The sequence below is a fragment of the Cetorhinus maximus genome, chromosome 16, assembly GCF_964194155.1.
Source record: "Cetorhinus maximus chromosome 16, sCetMax3.hap1.1, whole genome shotgun sequence".
In the NCBI taxonomy this organism is placed as follows: Eukaryota; Metazoa; Chordata; class Chondrichthyes; order Lamniformes; family Cetorhinidae; genus Cetorhinus; species Cetorhinus maximus.
In genome coordinates this window covers 62,766,439-62,793,697 of record NC_135894.1, presented here as the reverse complement: position 1 = coordinate 62,793,697, position 27,259 = coordinate 62,766,439, and the positions used below count along the sequence as shown (strand labels likewise).

Here is a 27,259-nt window from a genome sequence, read left to right as displayed (position 1 = left end):
TCCCCTGTACTCCCTCCTACCCACAGACACCTTCAAACCCCCTCCCAACCTCATAACCCCCCACACCCCCCACCGATTCATCTTCCTCTCCCACTTACATCTAGACCTTCCTTCCCCCCCACCGCTTTGCCAATCATCCATAGCAGCCCCTGGCCAAGACTGTGATGTTCCGAACTATCAATGGAGACCTCCCACCTTCTGAGAGCTGCTTTGTGCACAGCCATGTCCATGAGGATCCACCCAGCATGTGATGCACGTGTTCCTCCAGGGTCCGGTAGCTGTAGGGCTCCAGCATCTTCTCCTCCTCGGTAGTCCGTGATCTGAGCCTGGCTCTAACAGTAAGTCCCGACTTCTGCGTGTCATGCTTGTCCAGACATGTTCTGGGCCGGCATGTTTTCCCGCTGGTGTAACGGTAAATCGGGTATGGGGGGGGGACGATTCTGGTCAGGACGTACTTGATGCAAATTGTGTTCATGCTGGCCTCCAGCGGGATTTGCATTCCACCATGGTGGACACCATCAGATGATTCTGCTGTGCTTTCACACCAGCATGAAACTGATTTCTACCCATCATGCTGAATTCTCCCCCGCCACCCTTCATAATGCCCACCACCAACGGGACCAGGCAATTGCGTCCAGTGCCCTGAACTGAAGTGCTGCTACTCCTGATTGCTATCCAAACACTAATGCACAGGTGTGTGCTTGCTAGGTGAGGACTGAAATGATTGTATGATTTATTAGCATGATTCTCACCATCTAGGTTCATACATGAAGGGTGCCTGTCCTGGTAGTGGTCCGAGGACTTGATGGTATCAATGAAACCCACAGCAGAGAAGGGGAGAAAAATGAAGGAGACTAAGTGAAAAGTGTTCTAATTATTACCAACAGAGAAACAAAGGACTTGCATTTATATAACACAGCCAGTGAAACGTTTTTTGAAGTGTAGCCACTGTTGTAGTGTGGGAAACATGGCAGCCAATTTGTGCACAGCAAGCTCCCACAAACAGCAATGAGATAAATCCATCTAACCTATTATTAGTTTTGGTTGAAAGATTAAATGTGGCCAGGGCACTGGGGAGAACTCACCAATGTTTCCTGTAAACTCAGCAGCGATGAGGCTATACAGTAATCTGAAAGTCCCCTTGCAGACCATGCACAAGGTGGCCCCTTTTAATTACCACACTCGCAGAGCCGTACAAAAAAACTTAAAGGGGCCAAGCACTTAAATAAATCATCCGTGCATTCATAAGAAATTAGAGGGAGCTTCAGAGCTCACATGCACTTCTTCAAAATAGTGGCATGGGATCTGTTTGCATCCATTTGAGAACTGGGGTGTAACATGGCATTCAAAAGACAGCACCTCTGACAATGCAGTACTCACTCAGGAGTGCATTGGAGTGTCAGCCTAGATTCCTTTTGTTCCAGTCTCTGGAGTGGGATTTGAATCACGATTGATCTGGCTCAGAGGCAATGGTGCTGCTATTGAACCAGGGCTGTCACAGTGACTAATGCCTCCCTTGGTGAGGGTCCAGCATGCTGATGACACAAAGCAGCCCACAGCAGAGAACCGGAGAGAAACAAAGGAAACTGTAAATGGTAACGTGGACAATGTCATTACATTTTTGGCTACACATGGATCAAAATATTTACCCTCAGAATAAAACATGTAACTTATTACTAGAAATGCAATGCTGGTCATTTTTTGTTAGGAATCATGGTTTGTTATTAGGAGCCCTGACACAGAATAGCGATCTAAACCTAATAAAGCGAACAGCTGCACACTCAAAAGTACTTCACTGGCTGCAAAGCGCTGTGGGACATCCTGAGGTCATAGAAAGATATTATATAAGTGCACGTTCTTACTTTCTTTTAAACATTAATTTCACACTGTCATGAGCTACATTTAATCAATAAGAAAAGCCTTTAAAAAAAATCCTTTTTTTTTTCATTTTGGCTGTAAGCACTTGTTGTGCTTTGCCTCAATACAAATTGAGCAAATTTGACGGCCAAATAATAGGTTGCTTACTCCCGCTCTCTGAGATTTTATACAAATATCTCATGCATAAGGAGGGAACCAGCTTCGTAGTTCTGAGCTGCAGGTTAAATCAACACAGTTTATTCAGTTCAACCTCTTGTCAAGTTGTAGATAAGTAAGAGAAATCTCGGTAAGTTATTCAGAAATGTGGACATCTACATTATTAAGAAATCTGTAAAGAATATCCTTTAAGAAGAATGCACAGAGTTTAGGAGGAAAGAAACTGCAATTGTTGTAGGAATTTAAACACTGATTTGATTTTGCAGTGGAGCCCAAGTAAACATTTTGTGACTAAGATTATTCAGCTTACTGGTCATGAAATAAAATATTTTGAAAGAATAATTAATCGTGTTAGATTACTATTAGACAGCTATGTAGTAAAGACATTTCCATAATTATAACTGTGTCATAACATTATGGTATTCACTTAATAAAAACCGTAGGACTTTTTTCTCTTGTGTGCATGAGTTTTGAAAGAGACTTTGCAACAGGATGTGGTTTAGCACTAAGCACCAAGCCTGGCCTACACCAGGTTTCCTGTCAGGCTGTGACTATTAAAGGCTGGGGCCGTTATCTCCCTGCTGTCAGGCCTGGCTAACAGTAACGCTTGTCCTTAGTGCCTCACTTCCTTGGTTTCTTACAGCATTTCCTGAGCACCAATTGATAAACCATTGACATGCTTTGGAAGGGGCAAAAAGGCACAGGAAGCTGATGTTTAAACTCTCAGTCTTACGGGCCCTAGAAGAGAGAGAAGGAGAAAACTCTCATTTTTTTTCTGCAACTTTGGAGCTGTAGTAACTTCAGAATTTGATGCCAAGCAGTTAAATTGTCTCTTGTGGAAGGACGAATAAGGAACCCTATCGTTGCTTTTCACACACAATGTGATTCTGCAAAAGTCAATGCCATTACTACGAACTGACTAAACGTCGTGTCAGGATGTGAGTCTGCACTGCCTGTTGGCGAAGGCAGATTCACTGGGATTTTATTTTCTCTAAGCTGATGGTTGTTTGCAGACAGCTCTTGTGGTAGAGCAATTTGAGGCACAGACTATTTAAGTCATCTTGTTCACCCATGAAGAACAAGGGAGCAAAACAGAAAGGAAAACGGAAGGGTGCGAAGGACACTGCATTTGGTTGTGACCTGGGCGACTACTTACAGAACTCTGGACAGGATGGTAAAGTAAACACTTATTATGTTTAACATTGCTGTTAAAAGTTGCTTCTAAGGGTGCTGATCTTTGCATGCTCCCAGTGCTTCTATTTCTGCTACGAGCTGTTCTGCAGTGCAATCGGCAGCCTGGTGAAAGGATCATTTATTCCGTCAACTAAATCGTAGCAACACTAACTAGGAAATGGTAGAAATTTAAATCCTTTGTATTTTACACTCTGATTATAACATCAAAATGTGAAACTTCAGAAGAATTTCCATGCAAGTCCTAGACTTTTGGAGGCTTTGTGGTTAATCTCATTTTTTTGCAGTCAGTTGATTTTGAATCATTGCCTCCTCAGACAGTTAAACGCTCCCCACTACCTCTCTGTTCTGCATGTGGCCAACTCTACAAGTGCTTGGTGGAACTGCATTAATACAACCACTCACAGTTTATTCCATATAGCACACAGCAGTGTGACAACAGTTTACCGAATAAATCATAAATGCAAATCAACAAGATGCAATAACTAAAACAGAACAATAAATAAGCGCCAGTGCATTAGCCAGGACCATTACACTTGTAGAGCAATTTCTAGGGAATATGTTTTCACTAACACTTTGATCTGGAGTTATTTGTTAAATCAGGCAATCAGTCTGGAGCAGAAAGTGTCTTTTCTAGTGACAGTACATGACAGAGGTGACAAGGTGGGGGTGTGAGGATTAGGAATGCAAGGGTGAGAGGATGGGCAGTGAAGGGACACCCCCCTGGTCTGTAGAATGCTCGATTGCTAGTTGTGAAAGGTGGGAATTGATTTCAAACTACAGGTCAAAATCTTTGGCTAGTTCCCAAACAGCTGGCAAACAGATTTTTCATGGTGACTGCACGATCCAATGATACTACGGAAGGAATTTCACGGCTGGAAATTCTCGGCTGCTGGCAGGTGGAAAAAATAATAATTTCTGCGAAACCAGGCATTCAGATGAGGTTGAAAGCAGTTGTGGAGCATATTGCAGGGAAAGTCGCCTCAGCTTTCTTATAGAGGGCTGTGTTCTCCTTTACAAATTCTACCCCGTTTATCAGAAAAGACTCAGTATGCCTCCACTGATTGCTAAAGAAACAATACCTCATGTATGTACATGCACACTCATACACTCCTCTAACAGTATATGTATATTTCATATCAGTATTTAGCTCTTGCTCAAACTGAGTTGTCATTGTTTGTACAAAAGTGCAAGGAAGGACCAAATCAATCTGCCCCACTGGCTGGAGAATCACTGGGGATTGCTTATATTATCTCTCTGCCAGCACGAGACTTTGTTTCCTGTTCAGTTTGTTGGGAAACAGCTTTTTTTGAGATTAAACTTCCAGTTGTTTTAGCGTTGAGCTCCTTCCTAAACTTGTGTAAAGGACACAAGTGGTGCTGTGCTACATAAATACAAGTGTTTGTGTCTGTCCACCATTCAAGTTCAATTGCTCAAGGGTGGTCTGGAAGATGATTTGAGTGGAATCTCTTTTTTTGTTTGCTCATTTTAGCAAAGAAGTAGCCTTGAAAAAAGGGGTGAACTGCCATTGGGGAGCAATGTTATTTGTTTGTGTTAACACTCAGGGTATTGCAACTCTGCTAGGAGCATTCATCCAAAGTTCAGGGGGCAAAGTGCCACTTTCAACAGCTTGTTAACAGCTAATTAGGGGAAATGTTTGCTTAATGATGATTGGAAGGTACAAGAGGAAAATAATTCAATAGTGAATATTGAACACCAGGGTCACAGTGCAATGGAGGTCCAATACCAGTTGAACACCACTTCAACACCATTTATGTCCAATATTTGGGTATTGGGAAGTTTGAGGAGATTGTTTTTAGATCACAATCTGCCATGCCCAATCTCCCCTGGAAGTGTGCTGGATGTCATACTGGAAGCAGGTGACTTTTAGGTTTGAAGGACATCCACCAGAAACAGGCATTAGGCACCTTGCACATGCCAATCGGCGTCCTAATGTCACTTGTAGAACCCCGATTGAAATTGGTGCATAAATGCAGAGAATTTGTGGCCAGCCTGCAGAATTGTTCATCCAAGCCGTTTTATCCTCATGTAACTCAGCAGGAGAATGTAGCTCTCTGCCATGTAGCAGTTGGCTCCTCATCACCCATCATCAATGCTACCCTTTCATTTTCAGTGCTCTATTACTCCTTCTGGCTTTCTTCTTTCTCAAAATCTTTGGCACAGTATATGTTTCTGTGCTACCGTCTGTTTGGGTAATGACTTTTCTGGTGTGTTGAGAGATGCAATCCTGCTTTCGAAGGTTGACCTTTGTCTATGAAGGGAGGAGTTGGTCAATAAATAGACTTTGTGTACTGCAGTGTCCCTAATTGTACTATCGACAGTTAAGCACAATCAATATATGTGGGGATACTGATGCAAATTCTAGTAAATCTGAACAACAAGTGCTGCCCCAACTGTGAAGCCTTGGGATGTTTCACTACATTAAATGCTACATAAATGCAAGTTGTTATTGTTGCTCTTCTCCAACCTCTGAAGGTCCCATGCTTTCTAAGTTGTCCCTAACAAAGAATTCAACAACAGTGTCCACATAAGCAGTGTCCTATTTCACGTCTGGTGACCAACTGGTTCACACTACAAGGTTTGGAGGTATGCCAATTTAGCCTTTAAAACAAGAACAATTCCTTCCTGTGGCACATGTCCCTTGCCATCTCCTTACTTGTATAATATTATTCACACAGTGATATTATTTTCTATCATTTGCGACAACCTCACTAACATTTCTCTTAGTGAGCACAATGCTTGTACATATATGCTTAACATCTCCTTCTTTTCTTCATGCCATATAACTCCTACTTCACACTCAATTTCAAATCTTATCCTTTCTGTGCGCAGAATTTCTTATGGATTGGCCGACAAGTCTTGAGAGTCATGAGGCAGTGCTGACCAGATCTCTGCTGACCTGTCACATCACTTGCATCTTTTGCATTGTTGAATCAAAACCACTCATATCTCATCAGTGCAGAGGCTGCCAGAAACTGAGATGCAACACAGGCTTTTTGTACATACTGTCAACCATTTCTCACTCTACAGCTAGGCGAAGTAGACATGTACTATAATTAAGTTATTATTAGCTGCTCCAGAAATGTTAAAGGCTCATTGTTATTATTGTTTTGTGATGGGTTGTGTCTTTTTTATTTTGGCTACTGAAATTGAGTTCTTTGAAAACATATTTGTAAACCACACCTACCCACAATTTCATCAGTTTTTTTTTTTACATTCCCATGATAAACCTACATTCCTACCTTCTTTCTCAAAATAGTGGGACTGATGGCCCTAAAATATTGGGAGACCCACATCTATGGTCTAGTTTGATAATTGCATTCCCTTGCTGCATAGTGAAGTTGGCATTTGACAACTGAGGGAGACTGAGATGTGCAGTGGATTAGTCTGCTGCACTTCTGACTCTGCAACTAAGGTTTAAATCCAGACAAACCAATAGAATGGAAATCTCCTCTCTACCTTATAAGGGCTTCATAGGAAATGGATTTGGCTTGTTTCCAACCAGGTTTCCGTTGGAATGGGACGAAAATTCCTCTCATGTGGCATAGGCAGGCATTAAATGTGTGGTCATAATGACGGTTAATTGAGGAATAAGAACTCTGTGGCAATCTGAGGCGCACTTCTGAGGTTGGGGTTTATGTGCATTGTTGGGGCAAAGTGCTCCGCACCTAATTCTGCTATCATCGCTCATTTAAGGAGCACAGAAACTCTCCAAAATAACCCTGCGATAACCCTTGTTCAGAGTAGATTTTTAAAGACCCCTTTATTAAAACTACTTCAGAATTACATTAGTGAACTGCAACCTGCACTCACATATGCTCTTGCATTGAAAATATACTATTATCAACATTATTACAGGGAACTACAAACTCCTGTGTCCCTAAGAAATAGGACCAGGTCATCAAGTTGTGGAAGTTATAAATTGGTGGTTTTAAGAGCCTTGGGTCTATTTTTGATTTTTCTCCTATCCGCCTGGAGATGCCTTTGGGCTGCTACAGACATCTTTACATGATGCTTCACAAAAAAATGAATGTGCTGTGACAATTCCTATAGCAAGGAGGAGGAATATGTTGAAAGCTATGCAGTTACAAAGTCACTTTTTTCCCCTAAAAATATTACTTATTTTCCATCAAACTCCAAACGCATATCTGGTACGATCCACAAAACGCTTCCAATCTAGTTTTTGACAGAAATTCCACAGCTGTGATTTCTCCACATAGCTCATTTGCAAAAACTTTAGGTTTCAAGTTACTTTGCAGAGCTTAATATAATCACGTCTTTTGTACTTTTCTCATTTTCGCCAGTCAGAGTATATAAACAGTTATAGCCCGGGTGCTTCTGCTTTACCTAGCTTATATTGCCCTGCTCATGGGCCAGGTGCAGGAAGGTGGGATTAGAAAGGGCACCTGGGTGTCCTGGGGCTGGCATGGACAAGATGGGCCGAATGGCCTTCTGTGCTGTAACTTTTCTATGGTTCTATGGTTCTAATATACTGCACCAGCTATGGCCCAGTTGATAGCACTCTTGCCTCTGATCCCCACAAGGTTCTGGGTTCAAGCCCCATTCCAGGTCTTGAGCACAAAAAAAATCAAGGCTGACACTGCAGTCCAGTACTGATGGGTGGCTGTGCTGTTGGTGGTGCCATCTTTTGGACTGTTCTCTTCAGGTTGATGTAAAAGATCCCATGGCACAATTTCAGGGAAGAGCATGGAATTTATTCCCGGTGTTCCACCCAATATTTATCCCTCATCAGTAACACAGAAACTGATTATCTGGTCAGTATCACATTGCTGTTTGTGAGGAGCTTTATTGTGTGCAAACTGTCTGTGCTTCCTACATTACCACAGTGACTACATTGCTAAACTACTTCATTGGCTAGAAAGGGATTTGTTACATCCAGTAGTAATGAATGATGCTATATAAATGCAAGCCTTCTTTTTCTCATTTGTTCCTGGAATGTGAACGCCATTGGCAAGGCCAGTATTAATTACCCATTCCTAATTGCCCTTGAGAAGGTGGTGGTGAGCTGTCTTCTTGAACGGCTGCAGTCCATCTGGTGTAGGCACACCCACAGTGCTCTTAGGAAGGGAGTTCCTGGATCTTGACTCAATGATAGTGAAGGAACAACGACATGATGGCAAGTCAGGGCGGTGTGTGGCTTGGAGTGGAATTTGCAGGTGGTTGTGTTCCCATGCGTCTGCTGCCCTTGCCCTTCTAGCTGGTAGAGGTCACAGGTTTGGAAGGTGCTTTTATTGTATTTGCATTTTTCCAATATTATGATGAATATTCAAAATCTAATAGGGATCATCAGTAAGATAAAGGGCATGTGAGGAGAATTTTGTATTATTTAAAAATTAGTTAGCCTTCCATCTACCATTCAAACTTTACTATCTTCAGTATCAGTGAACTGGCAGTACCAGGCGGCTGTGAGTGTCATTCCCGGTGTAATTTCATATACAATAGACAGACACTGTCACTGAAGAGATCAGCTTTTATTGTCCATCCCTGGTTGTCCATAAGTGGGTCTTCTACTTGAACCTCTGGTAGTGGTTTGATACAACTTCTTGTTAGCTCAGAGGGCCATTTCTCAGGGCAGTTAAGCATTGACCACCTTTGTGCAGAATCGGAGCCTTCTGTAGGCAAAACCAGGTAAGGACATTAGGTTTCCTTCCCTATAGAAAATGAACCAGTTAGGTTTGTGCAACAACCTGATAGCTTCATGGTCTCTTTTATTCATATCCCCAGCCTTTTCTTTCCAGTTATTTTTAAACAGAATTCAAATTCTCAAACAGCCATGGTGGGATTTGGTACTCAACTTCTCGGGGTTGTGAGTTCAGACCTCTGGTTTGCTGGTGCAGTAACAAAGTCACCCTTCAATAGCCAAATGCACTCATGTGATAGAAGTAATTGAATTCCCCGCTCAGTGGACAATTTAAGAACATACATCAATTAGTTATTACACCTTCTCAGGTTCTTTAGAGCAATCTCTATATACGAATATTAGCACAGAGAAATTAGACCGACCACAGAGACAATTTTAAAAGCCATAGCTAAGTGGTGGGTGGAGGGGTTGTTCTCTTGGCAAAGCCAAATGCCAAAACAATCACTGACACGATACTCCTGATATATGACATCTCTGTATCATTGATGGTTCCTATTAGATTCATTCACTGATTGGTAGGTAAAGATCAATTATACATTCCAAGTTGCTTTATACTGTCTCAAACCTCTAATTCTAAAGGCTTTAAACGCAGTTGTGACCATGAGTCAAGCCAGGAGCAGCAGAATATGAGTGTGGATCCATTCAGATTAGAATTGAAATCTGAAAGAATGCTGCAGCAGAAGAAACTAATCTTCCACAAACAACCTGCAGCCAGCTCTGGTAACAGTGCTAAGAAAAGTCCTTCCCAAACCTCCAGGACTATGGACTTAAGCCACAGGGTAAGGAATGTGAGAACAAGTGGATCAGAGTGGCTTGAGCACCAGGGTTCAAGGGTCAGAGATGTTTGAACAGTGGTAAGTGGAGGATATAAATTCATTCAGTGAGTATATACTGCAGTGGGGGAGACAATGCTGTATGTGACATCTTCAATCGTTGAGGAAGGGCCTGTAGCCAGAGACAAAGTTTGGAATCACAATTTGAAAAGTAAGCAATATATGCAAGCCTAAACTTCTGAGCTATTGTTGAAGTGCTTTGCAATATACATAAACCAGTTAATGGGAAGTGTTCAGCGGAGCTGTTACACAATCTGAGATGTGATAAATGGAGAAGGTCTAACAGCCAGGAAAGCAAGTTTCAATTTGTGACTTTCAAATCTCACAGATCCAAGTGACGCAGGAATCAACATGTGATTCTAGAAACCACAGACTTCACCAGAGAGGCCTGATCAGCTAGAAAACAATGAACAGCAGTCAACAAATGCACCTTCCAAGCTAAATTCTTGTGTTAATTAAGATCTGACTTTCTTAAGGTGCTTTTACAATTTGATTTGGGTTGTGGGGAGTGGCAGGCCAACAGAGACCTGTAAACTCTGTGAACCACTGACCCCTATTTATCCTGCTTCCCCCCCATTACTCCAAATCAATGCACGCTATAGGCCAAAGGCCCATCTATAGCTACAAGCAGGAATCCAATGGCAACTCACTAAAACCTACAAAGATCTGGGTTCCCAATGCCATCCAGGTCTATGGGGGATGGGGGGTCTTATTTCAGAGAGAAGCAACAATAGCGGGGACATCGTGTGCTTGTTATCAGCAACGCTTCTTGAGGCTAAAGATGCCAACTGTGTAGAGCAAAATAGAATAGGATTGTCCACTAAAATAGGAATGGATTGTAATGCAAATGCAGCAAGCAACCACCCACTAACATATCTGGCAGCTGCAGCCTTTCTCATTTGAAAACAGACTATTGATTACTGCAAAATTAGCAAAATACTGCAGATGCTGGAAATCTGAAATAAAAACAAAATGCTGGAAATCCTCTGGTCTGGCAGCATCTGTAGAGAGAAAAACAGAGTTCACGTTTCAGGTAAATGACCTTTAATAGAACTGGTGATTAGTGTAGCTACCCTCCAAGTTCATCTTTTTCTCTTGTATGTAGAAATTTCTGTCCTCGTTAGTATAGTGATGCATTTCAACCTTGTAAAGCATTGCGTATTTTGCTGAACCTGTGTGCCACTTAATTACAATTAAAGTGGATTTGTTTTCTCCGCCATGCATATTCTACTGATTCTACAGATTTACCTTGATTTCCCTCAGCCTGACAATGGCCTCAGGTCTTCAGCAGCCATACAGCCAAAATCCAGGCTGTAAATCAGGGAGAAAATGCTGTGTTACATAAGTTGCATTGTGCCTGAGTTACTGTGCTCAGTCAGGAAATGCCTCAGGGGAGCTCCTAAAGAGCTCAGCAGGTGGTCTTTGTATTTATTCAGTGCATCAAAACAATTAATTGCCTTTTAAATGTAGCAATTTTGACATTTTATCACTTTAATAAAATCTGCTTTCTAAGACTTTGTCAGTTGTTCTGGAGGTAACAGAAGGTCTGGGTCTTGACGTACTGGGGGGAGGAGCCACTGATGGAGATGATGCTGGATTGCGAGAGCTGGAGCCGAGGATCATGGGGCATCCGCTCATGGAAGCATCAATTAAGAGGGTAGACCGGTCAAGGGGTGGCATGGTCAATGGGCATGTGGTCATGGGCATGGAGGTCAGAGGGCAGAGTGGTCATGGGCGGGGAGGTCAGAATTAAGGCCGCTTGTGGCACAGGTACCTAATGAATGTCTCCTTTAGGGAGCACAAGCATAAGAAGAGTTAAGTCACAGTTTTCTAACTTCAAGGACAGTTTCATTACATGGTTCATATTGTTCATAAACATTAACTAGAAATTTTAACAACTGAGTACATGGGAGTGAAATTGGTCTATATGCAGCATTGTGAAACAGGTTCATAACAAATTGGCAATTTTTTAACTGCATCGATCTTTCCACTGAATTTCGCAGGGTGATAGTTCAAAGCTTTTTTTGGAAACTTGTTCCCTAGTCTCACAGTCACTTTTACTTGATTTGAAATTAAAAATCCTGTGAATGGGCGGAATTTTCCATGCCCACTGTCGGTGGGTGTGTTTGGTGGTGTGAGCGGGCAATATGGCAAGAAGGCCAAAAATCGGCTTCACGATATTGTGAAACCAGTTTGCAATCATCCGCTCTGCCCATCAATGACGGGCTGCATTTCCTGGCGTCGGACATCGGGAACCTCATTGTAATACACCTGCTTATCATCATAAGCCCAGCTCGTCTAAATCATCCTCCCACACTGGATCATCCGAGCACGTCGGTGTCATTGCACACCAACGTGTTTCACAACTAAACATGTGGCGTGCATCTGGCGGGCTGCACGCTGCCTGGGACTTTGAGGTTTGTTTGCCCACCTTACTTGGGTTAGCATTCACAGTCATCAGCGCCAGGCTTCACATGGAACATCACATCACTTTTAGAGGGTCTCACGGGCAGGTCTGTACCTACCAGACCAGCCATGAGGCGGGGGTGGCTTTTCAATGGCTGCAGGGCTAGGGATTGCTTGGGGAAGGGGGAGAAGAGGCTGCAGGGTAATGGTTGTACTGGAGAGGGGGGTATCTGAGGGTGTTGGGGGGGGGGCAAAAGTTGATCTGTGCAAGTGGCCTCAAGATGGTGAGGGCTGAGGAGACAGTCTCCAGAGGAGATGAGGCCAGATGGAGATGTGTGGGTGTGTGTGAGAATGGGAGGTGATGTCCCTTGAGCTGGCAGTGAGTGAGATGCCAGTGAATGTGTGATGGACTTGAGTCTGTGAGTTTAGAGTGATGAGATGGTTGCCTCACCCTGGCAGCGCAGATGAAATCATTCATCCTCTTTCTGCATTGGATGGCCAACTTCTTCTGTGCAGCATTGGCACTGACCACCGCTGCCACCATCTACCGAGCTGGGATGGTCAGATGGCTGGAGCTCCTACGGCCAGAGCAGGGGTAGAGGACATCACAGTGGGCCTCCACGGCGTCCAAAAGGCATTCCAGGGATGCATCACTGAATTGGGGGTGTGGTAGGGGGGGCTGGTGGCTGTAGTCTTCCTGTCTTTTGGGGCCAAGTCTTCTGTGCAGTAGTCCTGGGCTGGAAGCACTGAGAGGTGTGCGCGCAGCTGCACTTTAATATGGGGCCTGGCGTGATGATCCGGCGAGGTGATGATGTGGCGGGAAAATGACAGCCCGTCTGCCATTGAAGCGGCATGTTTCCCGGGCACGCGTGATTAATGAGGTAGGTTTGGGATGATACAGTGTGAAAAGCCATCATTGCAGCCGGTGGGTAAAACGTTCTTTTTCCTGCCCGCTACCGCACTTAGTGCAAATCTGGGACGATTCCGCCCAATGTTTCCCAAGTCAATAGAAAGTAAAAACTGGTGCAGTTTTCTTTGCCATTAAATCCTTAAAACCTTAGCCCCTTAAATTCTTTGACATATAAACAAGAAACCTTAACTAGGCTATGGAAAATATAATTTAATTACAATTGCTATTTTATTATTACAGTGTTAAACTCTTTTTACAAATTTAAACAATTATCTACAACACTAAATATTTAATGAGCTTAAATCGACGTTAGGAACAGTTGGATAAACTGACGTAAACTTCAACAAATGTTACAGCTTTGAAAAACTTTGCAAAATTTTGAGAAAAGGTTTAACCTCTTGGGCCCTGATTTTAAAGCAGGAGCTCGGGTCTGGTACAAATCCAGAAAATCAGGAGGGCAGAAGCCCAGCCATAAATTTTCTATGACTCATGTTCAAACCTGGCGGGAACAGGATTTCAGCAGCAGAAGACCACACAGGAACAAATCCAGAGTCAATTAAGTGTTGGGGGTTGGGCGGGGGTTGGGGGGAAGGGTGGCAAGGGGGAGGCAGTGAGGGGGTGCTCTGGATTTGATTGGGTGCCCAGGATCGAGGAAGACCCAAGGGGCCCAGAGAAGCACCATGACCTGGTCTACAAAGAAACCGAAAATGTCATTTTAAAGCTTTTTCTTGCACACAATCCACCTCCCTGCAGGCATGGCCTGATGGAGAAGACATAATTGCTCCACCTTCCTCGGGTTTCTGACTAATAGTGATTTATTCTTTATCCCCCATTTTGCAAGGAGAGAAAAAAAGATTGCATAAGTAGTTAGAATTTGCTTCAACTGTTCTTCCGATAACCAGTCGCCCTATTAAGAAAAAGCACCATGACGATCCATATCTGGCCTTATTTCACCAATGTTTCTCAGTCCACCTTTGTGATCTGAATGATATGTTGAGCAGGATTTTCTCTTCGTCAGAGTGGGCGGTGGGCGGGCCTGGGAGCGGCCGTCAAAACAGAGCGCCACCCGCGATCGGGCCCCGACCACGAATTCACACTGACTGGCCAATTAACAGCCAGCCAGCATGAAAGGTGCGCTGAGAACCTCAGCGCTGCCAGGGTGGGGGGCGGGAGGAGGGCGAGTTTGGAAGTCGGCGCATGTGTGGGGTAGCGCAGGCTGACAGTTACCTGAGGGCACAGAGCTCCCTGGAGGAGCTGAAGAATTGGACACTGACCTATAAAGATTTAAAAGATGAAATAAACATGTCCCCACATGTGACTCAGTTACATGAAGAGGGACATGCTTGAAATGATGGCAAAAAGTTTTTACTGGTTTTATATTTGCCGTTGGAAACCTCATCCCACCCATGGATGAGGTTTCGTTAAAAATGCAAAGACAGCTTGTTCTATTAACTGGGCAGCGAAAAATACAAAGTAATTACTCGTTTAAGGGCCTTAATAGACCTCTTAATTGTCAGCAGGTAAACTGCCAACCAATAGATCGCACGTGATTTTATACCTAATCAGGTCAGGCACGCGCCCACCCTACGAATGTAAAATCCTGCCCCAGGTTATGTTATTGTGAAATATGATATTGGGCACACTCCTCAATACTGAACATAAGGCGCTCAGGTCAGTTATAAGAACACCACTGTATCCAAGTGAATGTCAGAATCTGGCTAAAGGATCATTGACCTGAAAGGTTGGAACCAGTTTTAATGGTATCCAAGGGAATGGATTTTGAGGATGATCTAAAATCTCACCCTTTAACTCTGTTTTTCTCTCCACTGAGGCTACTAGATATGAATACTTCCAGCATTTTGTTTTTATGTTGTTTACGTACATTGTTTCAGTGTAGATCTGATGAGGTTTGAACATTTTTAACTGATGAAGATTAATGTAAACGGTAGCGAGGCTGTCAGGACCTGAAAGGGTGCTTGCGGTCAGATTAAGCAGTTGGCTGACAAATCTGAGCTTTGTGTATTGGCATTGTTGGGATCAGTATTAAGTTAGAATGAAACCTCCCTGTCGCTTGCCATTTTAACACTCCACCCTGCTCTCTTGCCCACATGTCTGTCCTTGGCTTGCTGCATTGTTCCAGTGAAGTCCAACGCAAACTGGAGGAACAGCACCTCATCTTCCGACTAGGCACTTTACAGCCTTCCGGACTGAATATTGAATTCAACAACTTTAGATCTTGAACTCCCTCCTCCATCCCCACCCCCTTTCCGTTTCTTCCCCCTCCCTTTTGTTTTTTCCAATAATTTATATAGATTTTTCTTTTCCCACCTATTTCCATTATTTTTAAATCTATAACTGTAATGCCCACCCCCACTAGAGCTGTACCTTGAGTGTCCTGCCATCCATTCTTAATTAGCACATTCTCTTAGATAATATCACCACCTTCAACACCTCTTTGTTCCATTGTCTGTGACACCTTTTGATTATCTGCTCCTATCACTGCTTGCTTGTCCCTACTACCACATCCCCCCCACCCCCCCCAACTTCTCACCCCCCCCCCCCCCACCCCCCCCCCCCCCCCAACCCAATCTTAAACCAGCTTATATTTCACCCATCTCCTAATTTTACTCAGTTCTGTTGAAGGGTCATGAGGACTGAAAACGCCAACTCTTTTCTTCTCCGCTGATGCTGCCAGACCTGCTGAGTTTTTCCAGGTAATTCTGTTTTTGTTTAAGTTAGAATGCACTGCCTGAAAGGGTGGTGGAAGCAGATTCAATAATAGGGAATTGGTTACATATATTCAGAAAGGGAAAAACTTGGGAAAGAATGTGGGAGTGGAACTAATTTAATAGCTCTATCAAAGCTGGCACAGACATGATTGAATGAATGGTCTCATTCTATACTGTATTATTCTATAATAGGTGATCACAATAGACAGTTATCAGTGTAATCATTCACATATTCACTGATAAGTGTCAATTATTCTCATTGACAATTTAGTTCCACCACATCAGGATGAAGTTGTATGGTGAATTCATATTGTTTTGATTGTAGAACCTGATGGGTCTCTTAATAAGGGACAATATTACCTTGAATTAAGTTCAGAGTATATGGCTGGTGGGCTGAGAGTTCTAAGGCTATAATTCAATCCAGGAGTCACAAGGATTGCGGTATTGTGGGCTCTTTAATCAGGCACCTGGGATAACAAACAAATCAGACACATTAGTGAAAAAACATTCCACTCCATGCTTGCAGCTCAGTGCCAGACTGCTCCAAACCGTCTGCTCCCTGACCCCTGAACTAGCAGAATATATTAGCATTGCACTGTAACTGGGATAAGTAGAGTCATAATTCAAGATATCAGAGCCCAAGTGCTCAAAAGGTAGCAGGAATTCCACAAATTGCAACCTTTAATTTGCTCCATAATATGTAACACTTGCATCCAACACAAGTATTTTGTGGAAGGGATAGTGGATAATTCTGATCAGAAGGGCTACCTTTACTGAAAGTGAAACTGATAAGATGCTATTGTACAGCTTTTATAAATTGTTTACCTGTGAGACAACGTACCCTTATTTTCTCTTTGGGGTTGAGTGGGGGTGGTGTGCAAACAATTTATTTAAGTATGTGGCCCCTTTAATTTTTTTGATTGGCCATGTTCAATAACTTCAGGAAGCCAACTTGTGTGTGAATTGCTACATACATACAGATTAGAGAGGAGAATGCTTAAACAGCTTGGCTGAGAGCCCAGGCATCCATTATTCTGATGAAACAGCTACGGCCAAGGGAAAACACTGATTAATTAACAGCTCTTTCTTTTGGATGTTTTTTGTCAATTCACAATGTTTATTTACACAAGATAGAGAGGTGTCAAGTGCTTCTAATTTCTGCTGTTGATACTTTCAAGGACTGGATGATTGACGCTTTTATAAGGCTGCAATAAAAGCAGTTTTTTAATAATAAAACTATGAATGAATGAATGACTTTTTTGAAAGATTTTCCACACATACCATTGTTACTATAGGATTCATTGGTTCTGTTAGGATTTGTATACTAGGTGAATGAGCATGGAAATTCCATAGGGTTGGCATGGAGGGTAAGAAGGGTCACTGGGGGTGATTGGGGGGAATAGGTTGGCATGGAGGGTATGAGAGACCATTGGTGGTGAATGGTGGTGCACAGGTTTGCCTGGAGGGTATGAGGGGTCATTGAGGGTGGTTGGAGGGACATGAGTTTGTCATGGATGGGGCATGGGAAATGTGTGGGGTGTGAGGGGTATGAGGGGTATGAGGGGTGAGGGCTGTTTTTCATTTAACTTTTTTTTATTACAACTCGGGCTAAGTCTACATCACTGAGGCGGACCTTTTAACCAGCCTGCCTCGGTATGCGGCAGCCCCTGTTTCACTCCCTCCTCACTGTTTCCGGAAACAGCGGGCCTGAATCCAGTTAGCACCTGCATCACCACCACCACCCCCGCAACCACCACCCCCCACCCACCTGGAAAGGAAAACCCTGCCTTTGCAGGCACTTTCCCCCAGGGTGGGCGCACAGAGACAGGAAATTTCCCACCTCCCACTACCCAACTCAAAGCTGAAAATCCAGCCCTTCATTTCTAAGAGAAGCAAATATCATGTCATTCTATAGTATCACATGGTCTGTCCCCCCCCTCCTGGATTTAAACTTTGACAAGTAACAGTGCCAGCGGTTGATAAATTGACGTCTTCCCTTGAGAAAAGTTTTCCTAAACTTAATGGTCCAGAAAGAGCGCAGAAATCTCCCCGGGGCACGGAGCTGCCTCAGGGAGATTAACCTCAGTGTTAAAGTTGGAAAAAATTTTAAAGTAAAATTATTCAGACATGAGCTGGGACATGTTTATGAATTCTCATAAAAGTTTTTCTTTAATTTATAAAACCTTCATGAAACCTCATCCTGCCCGTGGATGAGGTTTCATGGTAAATGCAAAGGCCGCCTGGGCTCTCCGCCTTCCCCGTCAACCTTAAGGTTGGACGGGCAGCTTTCTCAATAGGGTTAATTGGTTTTTAAATGGCCTTAACAGGCCTTTGACAGTTCGGCGGACACGCAGCCAACTCCGGTGCGCGCCTGCCGAACGAAAGATCGGAAAGACGCGCGGTGATGTTGGGACTCATGCCTGACGTCACCACACACCATTTTAAGCATTGGCGTGCAGGGCCCGCCCCCACATGCTAAACAGAAAATGCCAACCATAGTTATTTTGCCAGCAAATTCTGGATCAATATTATCTGTGGCACTTGAAAAACAGAGCACAGCAGTATGTGTCACCTAAGGTTTAAAATGTAATCCCCAAAGAAACCGAAGACCAGGTGAAGGTCTTCACTTTGTGGTGACACCATTTCATCTATCATTCTGATCAATCTGACAGATAAACAGATTCCTGTTATTATATTATTATCACAACAGTGTGTTACAATAACACAGGTTAGGTATGGAGTCACAATTACGCCTCACTAGTACTTGACAGTAAATGAACTTAAAAACCAGGGACTCAATTTTACTTTTCCCTGCTAGGGAAACAAGTATTAATGAGTTTATTTGTCCCAGGTTACTGTTTTTTGTCTTTGTATTTGAATACATGCAAATAGTTTCCTTCTTGTTTTTCTGAAACAGTAAACAATGTTTCAAATCCTTCGCCAAACCTATTGTCTGATTTGTGTCTTTAACACAAAGTCGAGTTGTGGGAAGAAGTTGGCCAGCTATTTAAGCTAACGAGATGTGACAAAGGCCTGATGGCACTTCCAATTTCCAGTAATAAACCAGACATGTGGCCTTCCACATGGGCACTCAGCCTTGTGTTTCAGTAGATTTTTAATTATCTTATTTAGTACGCAGGTATATGTGAGTGTGTGTGTGTGTGAGTACTTGCGTGTGCTGATTCTGTTACCAGTACAGAGCTCCCTCTAAAGACCCTTTTCTTTGGTGACATCTGAGGCTATGGGGGCAGCAGTTTGGCTTGTTTGCCCCCGTCAAAATCAGGGGCTGCCATTGCCACATGGTAATATAAACACTATAACAGTCATTGTTGGGAGTACAGAAAGACATGAAGCAATTGTCAAATATAGATTTCCTGTTGACTAATGCATGTTCCTACAACCTTGGTCTGACTGCAATTCAGCATTGAATATATGCCTCAGTATACAAAATATTAAGAAAGACATTTTTTAAAAAGAGAACAAGGAACAATGATAATGATCTGCATTTAAATAATTCCTTTTACGACTCTGGATATCCCAGATCCAGTTTAAACAAGAGCAACTCTCACGCAGTTCCAATAATGATATAGATACCGTAACTAACAAACAAACCACAGCTCTTTGATGTTGTATATGAGGAACTCTAGCATGATCTAAGCAACTGTCATCAAATTCCCAACTGCATGCACCTTTAGGTTGTACTAATCTGATAGCTATTTAAAATATTATTGTTTAATAAAAGGCAGCCTAAGAGAATTAATGTAGAGGCAGCAGTAAGGTTCTTGTCACCATTAAAACCAAAGCCCACAGAACTATCCACCCACTCACACTTAGGGTAAGACGATGCTTTTTTTATTCTTGTACCCAACGGGAAGACTAAGTTGAGGTGTTGAAAGTATTTTTTCCTGTTTGCCTTTTACAGTTCTTTCTCTTTATAAAAAAAGGATTTATTTATTCAGTTTGTATCTAAGGCTGTGTAGCAACCTATAGTATGTTTCCTTAAAAATTCCATGTTTTCTATGGAATGATTATTAACCTTTGACACTTGCTTTGGAAAAACAATGGACTGAAATTGGATTTCTGACAAAAAAACCTACTTCATTTCCATGTGTTTTTTTGATGTCCTTTGTGCAACAAGATAGTGTTTGAAAGTATTTGCTTAGCTACTTTGTGACTCTGCCTAATTCGCCAACTGTAATCTTTTTGTCCACTAGATTTGTAAATTGTTAAAAAAAAATCAGCTTTGTATAACTCCTTTCAATTGAATTATGTCCAAAGTTCAAGGTTTCATGAATGTGTTTGGCTATATAAATAATTTGATGCCCTCATTGGCAACATCAACATTCTTCCTTCAACCTACTACCTCATGATGTTCCATCTATAAATATCGTACAGGAAACTCTTTGAGAGACTTCTTATACTTACCGGGTGTTTCTGGTATCAAAAATAAATTATGGCTCTGCTCAACTCCAAAGGCTGTCTCCTGGTTTTCTGTTTAATTTAAAAATGTTGAGGTAAAAATCCACTCCTGGTGCCCATGGGAAGCAGCTGTCACAATTCCCCATCTGTGAGTTTGTATCCATCTCAGTCAATAGATAGATAATCATACTGAGACTGCATGTGTTCCGGATTTGTGCTCGTGCTGTACATCAGCAGTGGTGAAACGGCATTTTTGCCCCTTAATTGTTTCTCTATTTTGGCCATTTCAAACATCTTCTTGTTTCATAGTTTGCTTTTTCTTGAGGAGAAGGAGTTAATAACCTTTTCTTAACAGCTGCCAATAAAGCAAAATATAAATCTGCAAAATTTAAAAACAAATGTACTGTTTCTGACAATCCCAAGGTTTTCAACCCAGTTATCTCCATGAAATAAAAACTCAACTGGTCTGACAGCATCTGTGGAGAGAAAAACAGAGTTAACGTTTTGACTCTGTTCGACCCTTTTTCCACAGTATTTTGCTTTTATCTCCATGAAAGCTTGTTTATCAAGTACACATTTGTAATTTATTAAAAATATAATTCTGCAGCCTGTGTGTAAACATATGGAAATATGCAATGTTTTTGTCCATCTTAGGAATGTGAAACTCACTAACAAATGTCTGAGTAGATCAGCTGTACTGTTACTGTGATTTGTCTCAATATTGTAGCTTTTGCACTACATGACATTTGTTTATCTATAAATGTTGTATTACAGAATCATTAATTAAAAACAAACCTTTAAAACATATTGATATAAAGCAAGAGTTTTGACTTCAGTGTGGGCTATCTCCTGTAAACATTAATACACTTCTAGGGACCCCTATCGTAAACTCTGAAAGGCAGCATCACCTATGCAAAGGAAAACCGGGATATAATTATAAAAGCTACGTCTATTATACAACAGAATGATAGTGAGGCAAATAGAGAAAAAATATGGAATAGAACATAGAATTCTTGAGACACAGTAACCAGCCCCAAGCAATTAATCCGACAATCTCAAGAACCCCTTGGAATCCCCTTCCAACGCCCATTGTAGATTGGGAACCTTTGACATAAACATGAGCAAGAGGCAATGTCACCATGGTTATACTGTAGAATTTTTTCATTGATAGCGGTCACTGAGCTAGCAACATGAGTACAAAATTTATATAAAATTGTAACCTGAAAGAGTAAAAAGAAAGTAATAATAAATTTTTTAATGGTTGCAACTTATTGCATTTGTGACACGTGCACACCCTTTCTCAAATACATTCTCCAATATTGCAAGAAATTTAAAACACATGGCAGTCTGCAATGTCTGAAAGAAGCACATGGATAATCATGAAGTGCTAATGTAAGCAGAAAGGAAATAGGCTGACGTTTGGTTTAAAGTGAGAATCAGAATTTGAGGTTAGTTTAGGAAAAGAGAGTCATCTTCATGCTGCCTTTAAGTGTAGATGAGCTATAAAATGTTCTAGGAGAACATCATCAGTTTCACAAAAAGTGCAGACATGCATTTTTCATGACAGTTATCTATACTTGAGTTTGTGTTTCCCCTACAAGGCCATAAAATATGTGTTGGCCATGCATTTCAAATTACGCAGGTTTCTTTAGCTCTCTTCACAATGTATAAAAAACCAAGATTTGAAAATGTTCATAAATTATATCACATCATTGCAATCATTCCAGCGCTAAATCATACCCAGTGTGGCGCACTGAAGCATATTGATGCACTACCCCTTTCCTTCATATGAGCTACATTGTGTATTTAAAAAATTAGTCCCATTAAAATAACAGTGATGTTTTTATAAAACACATCAGGATTATTTATAGCATCAGTGCATTGTTACTGGACACCACTATATATAGATTTGTTTTAAACAATGAGTACTGTGCTGACACTTTGAAATTCGAGCTTCCTGTGTATAATCGATCCCCACACTAACTTTGTGTAGCCCCACAGAATTTTCTTAAGTCAGGCCTTTGAAGTCGTTAATAAGGAACATTTTTATTTTTCTTCACTCACTTTACAATGGAAGCAAGTTATGGTAATAACATGAAAAGACCATGATTGCTGTCGACCAGACTTGCTCACCTATTTACTCATGTCTACTCATCTTGTTTAAATTAAATCCAGAGGAACATATGCATCCTGGTGTGTTTTAGCTTTTAGGAACACTGTGGAACGAAGCTTGCTGTATGCTATAGTTGGTGCTTTATTCTATGGGATTAAATCGAGGGCTGATAATTCCAGGATTATTCCCAATGCTGCCCTCCAGCACTGACCCTGCCAGTGGTTGTAGGATCAGTGGGAGAGCACCTCATTAGCATGTGGCAGGTGGGTGCAAGTGCTACTTTGTACAGTTCATTGGTGGCCACACCAGTTCTCACAAACCCATTGGGGCTGGTGGAGACTTCCCTCCCCAACCCCAGCAAGGTTTCTATTAACTCCCTGAGCAAAGTTGGGAGGGAGGTGTTCTGTGTAATTTATTCTATTTCTAAAATTCTTTGAAGGCCAAGGTCAAGTGGGGATTCACATATGCCCTTGTGGAGGCTGGTATTAAACAAGCCCTTCATATTCTACTTCATACATATAGATCCATCCCATTCTTGTCACCAGATATTGTGTTTTGTGTCTCGGAGATATGCAGAGATGACCCTCACGCAGAAGCTTTATTCAATGCTTTTAAAATGCCTGCTTTCTCATGCTTAACTGTTAGCTTTCAGTTTCTCTGTAACTGCACCCACAAAGTTGATTCACAGCACACAGCACAGTGAGCAATCAACAGGCACACACAATCTAACACCAGACAATTGAACTAATATCTCCACTCGCTCAGCAAGGTCACCATTTCTACTTTGAGTCCCATTGAAGCCATCAAAGGAAGTCCCCAAACCAGCCCTGCCTCATGACCATCATCAAGCAGATGTTCACCCCCAACCCCCAACCCCCCCCCCCCGCTATTACATGGCAAAATAGCGAAAATCAGCACCATTGTTTTCCAGTGATTCCCTGGGGGTTCTGTCAAGCTTTGAACTCCCTCTGCCCCCACCCTAACAAAGGAATTTAAGAGCCAATTTTTTTTTTTTTTTTGCTTTTATAAATAAATGTAGCAAAGGTAAAGGTTTTGGGACAGGTTTTTCTCAGCTAATGGATCACCTGGGCACAGCTCAAAGTGGAAAATGAAACATGGAGAATAGCAGCACTATAAAGAAGCATCCAGGACTTTCCATCTAATAATTCAAGTGGACAGAAATCATACTGTGTTTCTTAAAGAGCATGCAGTGGTTCCTGTCCAGCTTTCCTCCATGGCTTAGGCCCAGGTGGTCCAATACACCTAGGTACAGCCACAAAGGAACCTGCCCCATAGTAATCCACACTGGAGTGAGGCTGGAAAAATCCATAGGAAATGGTCACTAACATTTCCTGTAGTTTGTGAATGTTTAGTTATTGTGTTTCCAAGGAGCCTCTGCTGGGATGTTTGTACAATGTTCATTCGGGTGCTTCATTGTTTCTGATTAACAATGGGAGAATCAACTAACCAGAAAGACAGCATTGTTAGCTCAGCAGCGATTTGTAGCGGATAAATAAAGGCTCCAGGTTTGTACTGAATAGAACCGACATGTTAGACCAAAGAAATCCAGATGGTTTAGGACACAATCACTCGCCTCTGGGATAGATCTGAGTCCGGGCTGCGTGCATGCTAGCTGAATGAGTTTGACTATTTAGCCAAAGTTTCCAGTTGAGGCTTTTTAAACACCAAGAAACTTCAAACGCAAGCTGAAAACCAAATTAATCTTGATCAGAAACAATTAATCTGTTATCTAAACAGGGTATGAAAGCCTAGTGGTTATGTTACAGGACTCAGCTTAGGCTGTGTGTTCACTCTGTGGCAATTTGCGAATCTGTCTTCAGATTTTAAAAGTCTGGAAAGGAGGTATAAGAGACCAAAAACTTTTGGATTGTGGTATAAGTCCAACCAGTTCATTGATGTCCTTTAGGGAAAGAAACATGCCATCATTACCATCCTGGCACATTTTTAACTCATAACTACCCTCAGTTCTATTGCCATCTTCTCAATGCAACAAGGAACATAGGAAATGAGAGCAGGAGTAGGCCATTCGGCCCCTCGAGCCAACTCCGCCATTCAATTAGATCATCATTGATTTTTTACCTCAATGCCATTTTCCTGCACTATCTCCGTATCCCTTGATTTAATGTCTAGAAATCTGTCAATCTCTGTCTTGAGTATACTCAATGATTGAGCTGCCACAGCTTTCTGGAGTTAGAGAATTCCAAAGATTTACCAACTGAGTGAAGAAATTCCTCCTCATTTCAGTCCTAAATGGCCTACTCCTTATTCTGAGACTGTGACCCCGGTTCTAGACTCTGCAGTCAGGGGAAACATTTTTCCTGCATCTATCCTGTCGAGCCCTGTAAGAATTTTGTATGTTTCAATGAGATCACCTCTCATTCTTCTAAACTCTAGCGAATATAGGCCCAGTCTCCCAAAACCGTCCTCATAGGCCAATCCCCCCATCCCAGGAATTAGACTGGTGAACCTTTGTTGCAGTCCCTCTATGGCAAGTACATACTTCCTTAGGTAATGAGACCCAAACTGGTCACAATACTCCAAGTGCAGTCTTACTAAGGCTCTATGCAATTGCAGCAAGACATCTTTACTCCTGTACTCAAAAACAAAGGGGCAATAATTGCCAGCAGTGCCCACAACCTGAAAGTGAACTAAGAAGAAGCACATCTGCACCCTTAGGTCCCTTTATACAGCAAAATATTTATTCTGATCCTAATCAGTGTGTTGACTGTGAGATTGTGGTTCCCTACTTTGTGACAGGCTGCAATGTTGCCTCATCCTTCACCAGATTTGCAACCACGTTGACTAATAAAGAACTTTCATAACTGAGATCAGCATTTTGTTCCTTGCCCATTTTTGGTTAAACTAGCCTTTTCAAGGTTCAGACACAATAATCCATAGGTACATTTATACATGGCAACCTTCTAACATTATTACAATCAGGAAGCTGCAGATTGTGCCAGAAAAACAGAAGCCGAGGCCAACAGGATGTGTACTTTGATAAACCATCCTCGTACTAATATTGTCCCGATACATTTTTACTAATTAAAATCCAGTTTGCGTGTGAACCTTAACTACCGTCAGCAAGGTTTCCTGGAATCCACATCAACAAGAATACACAGAGTACCCCTGTGGCTACAGCCATGTCACAATCTCTACACAAGTACGTTATGGGTAGTCAGGTCCAGGCATTGTACAAATTTACAATGTGAACTCCTATGCTCGTCTTGGAATAGTGCTATGGAATCCTTAATGTTCACCTAAGACAGCATTTGACGCCTCGGTTATAGAATCCATCCGAAAAATGGCATCCCTGACGGTGCAGCACCTCCCTCAATACTGCACTGTGTGTCAGTCAAGATTTGAGGCTGAAATCTTTGGAATGGGAACTGAACCCATCACCTTTTGACTTTGAGGCAAATGATCCACGGCTAACCCACTGATGTCAGATGAGTACAGAATCAGGTTCACCTGTGATGCACTTCACAGTCAAGTATTCTGCTGACATTCACAGTTAAAAGTTATACATGAAGAGTGAGCACTTGTGGGGTTGTTGATGCTCATGTAGCAGGAATCTGCATCAGAAAAAGGAAGCAAAATTCGGCAACAAAAAGCAGGCTGATTTTTATCATTCCTTGGGCTATATCAGTTAGATTCTATGATGCTCTTAGAGTTATAGACTCTCTCCATTACAGTCCCATTTTCACTGTATAAATCTGTAGATGAACCTCTAGTTTGGAATTCAGTGCAGAGTCAGTGCACAAAACTTCTGCACCACTGAAAGAGTCAAATAAATTGCTATAAACCCTTTTGGATCTGTCATTAGGAAGGATAAGTAACTGTGTTATTTAATTTTACTTTTAGAAACCTCTTTCAAATAGACCAGGGGAACAGATTGTACATTTGTAACTTCTAATTGGAGCACAATTGGGTTTTCTGTCAAATGTGGTTGTTTTACATAGGTTGTAGTCAATATTTCTCCATATCATATTATGCATACCATAGCAGTGGTAATGTCACTGGGCTAGTAACCCAGAGACTCCCTAATATTCTGGGGATATGAGTTCAAATCTCACCAAGGCAGCTGGTGGAATTTGAATTCAATTAATAAATCTGGAATATAAAGCTAGGGTAACATTTTCCCTCTGTCAGGGGGGAAGTGCAGGAGCGGGCGGGATCGGGTGGGCTTCCGATCGGCGAAAGAGATCTCCCTGAGGCTAAGTGCTGCCTTAGGGAGATCGGCTCCGATTTAAAACTTTGAATAAAGATTAGAAAAAAAATTCCCTGCCATGTCCCCTCATGTGACACTGTCACATGAATTGGGACACATCCATAACTTTTATTGTAAAATATTCTGCATTTTTTAAATCACTCATGAAACCTCATCCCACCCGTGGATGAGGTTTCATGTTTTTTCTCAAGCCCGCCTGGGCTCCCGGCCTGCCTGCAATTCTTAAGGTTGGAAGGGCAGGTCCATTAATGACTTCAATTTGTCTTTTTAATGGCCTTAATAGGCCGTTGATAGGTTGGCGGGTGCGCATCCGACTTGGATGCACACCCGCCGAACTGACAATCTAAACAATGCAGGGTGATGTCGGGACACATGCCCGACATCATCCCGCATCACTTTATGCGTCAGAGAGCGAACCCCGTCCCCGCTCGCTGGCCAGAAGATGCTGGCCCTAGACTAAGTGATGGTGACCATGACAACTATCATCGATTGTCATTAAAAACCCATCTGGTTCACTAATGTCCTTTAGGGAAGGAAATCTGCCATCCTTACCCAGTCTGGCCTACATGTGACTCCAGACCCATAGCAATGTGGTTGACTCTTAACTCCATTCTGAAATGGCCTAGCAAGCCACTCAGTTCAAGGGCAATAAGGGATTGGCAACAAATGCTGATCTTGCCAGTGAAATACAG

At 42.2% G+C, this 27,259-nt stretch overlaps 1 protein-coding gene across 2 annotated transcripts in view; it reads left to right on the top strand.

The window, feature by feature from the left end:
- The first annotated feature begins 1,863 nt into the window (after positions 1–1,863).
- Positions 1,864–27,259, top strand: part of arhgap31 (Rho GTPase activating protein 31) — a 102,357-nt gene continuing 76,961 nt past the window's right edge. Inside the window, exons 1-2 of one of the 2 annotated variants that reach the window (XM_078559910.1) lie at positions 1,864–2,164; positions 2,678–3,208. In XM_078559910.1, coding sequence (XP_078416036.1) covers positions 3,106–3,208 — 103 coding nt within the window. In that variant the 5' untranslated portion in view covers positions 1,864–2,164; positions 2,678–3,105. Of the gene's footprint in view, positions 2,165–2,575; positions 3,209–27,259 lie in introns of those variants that run through there. The other variant, XM_078559911.1, reaches the window with a different exon arrangement.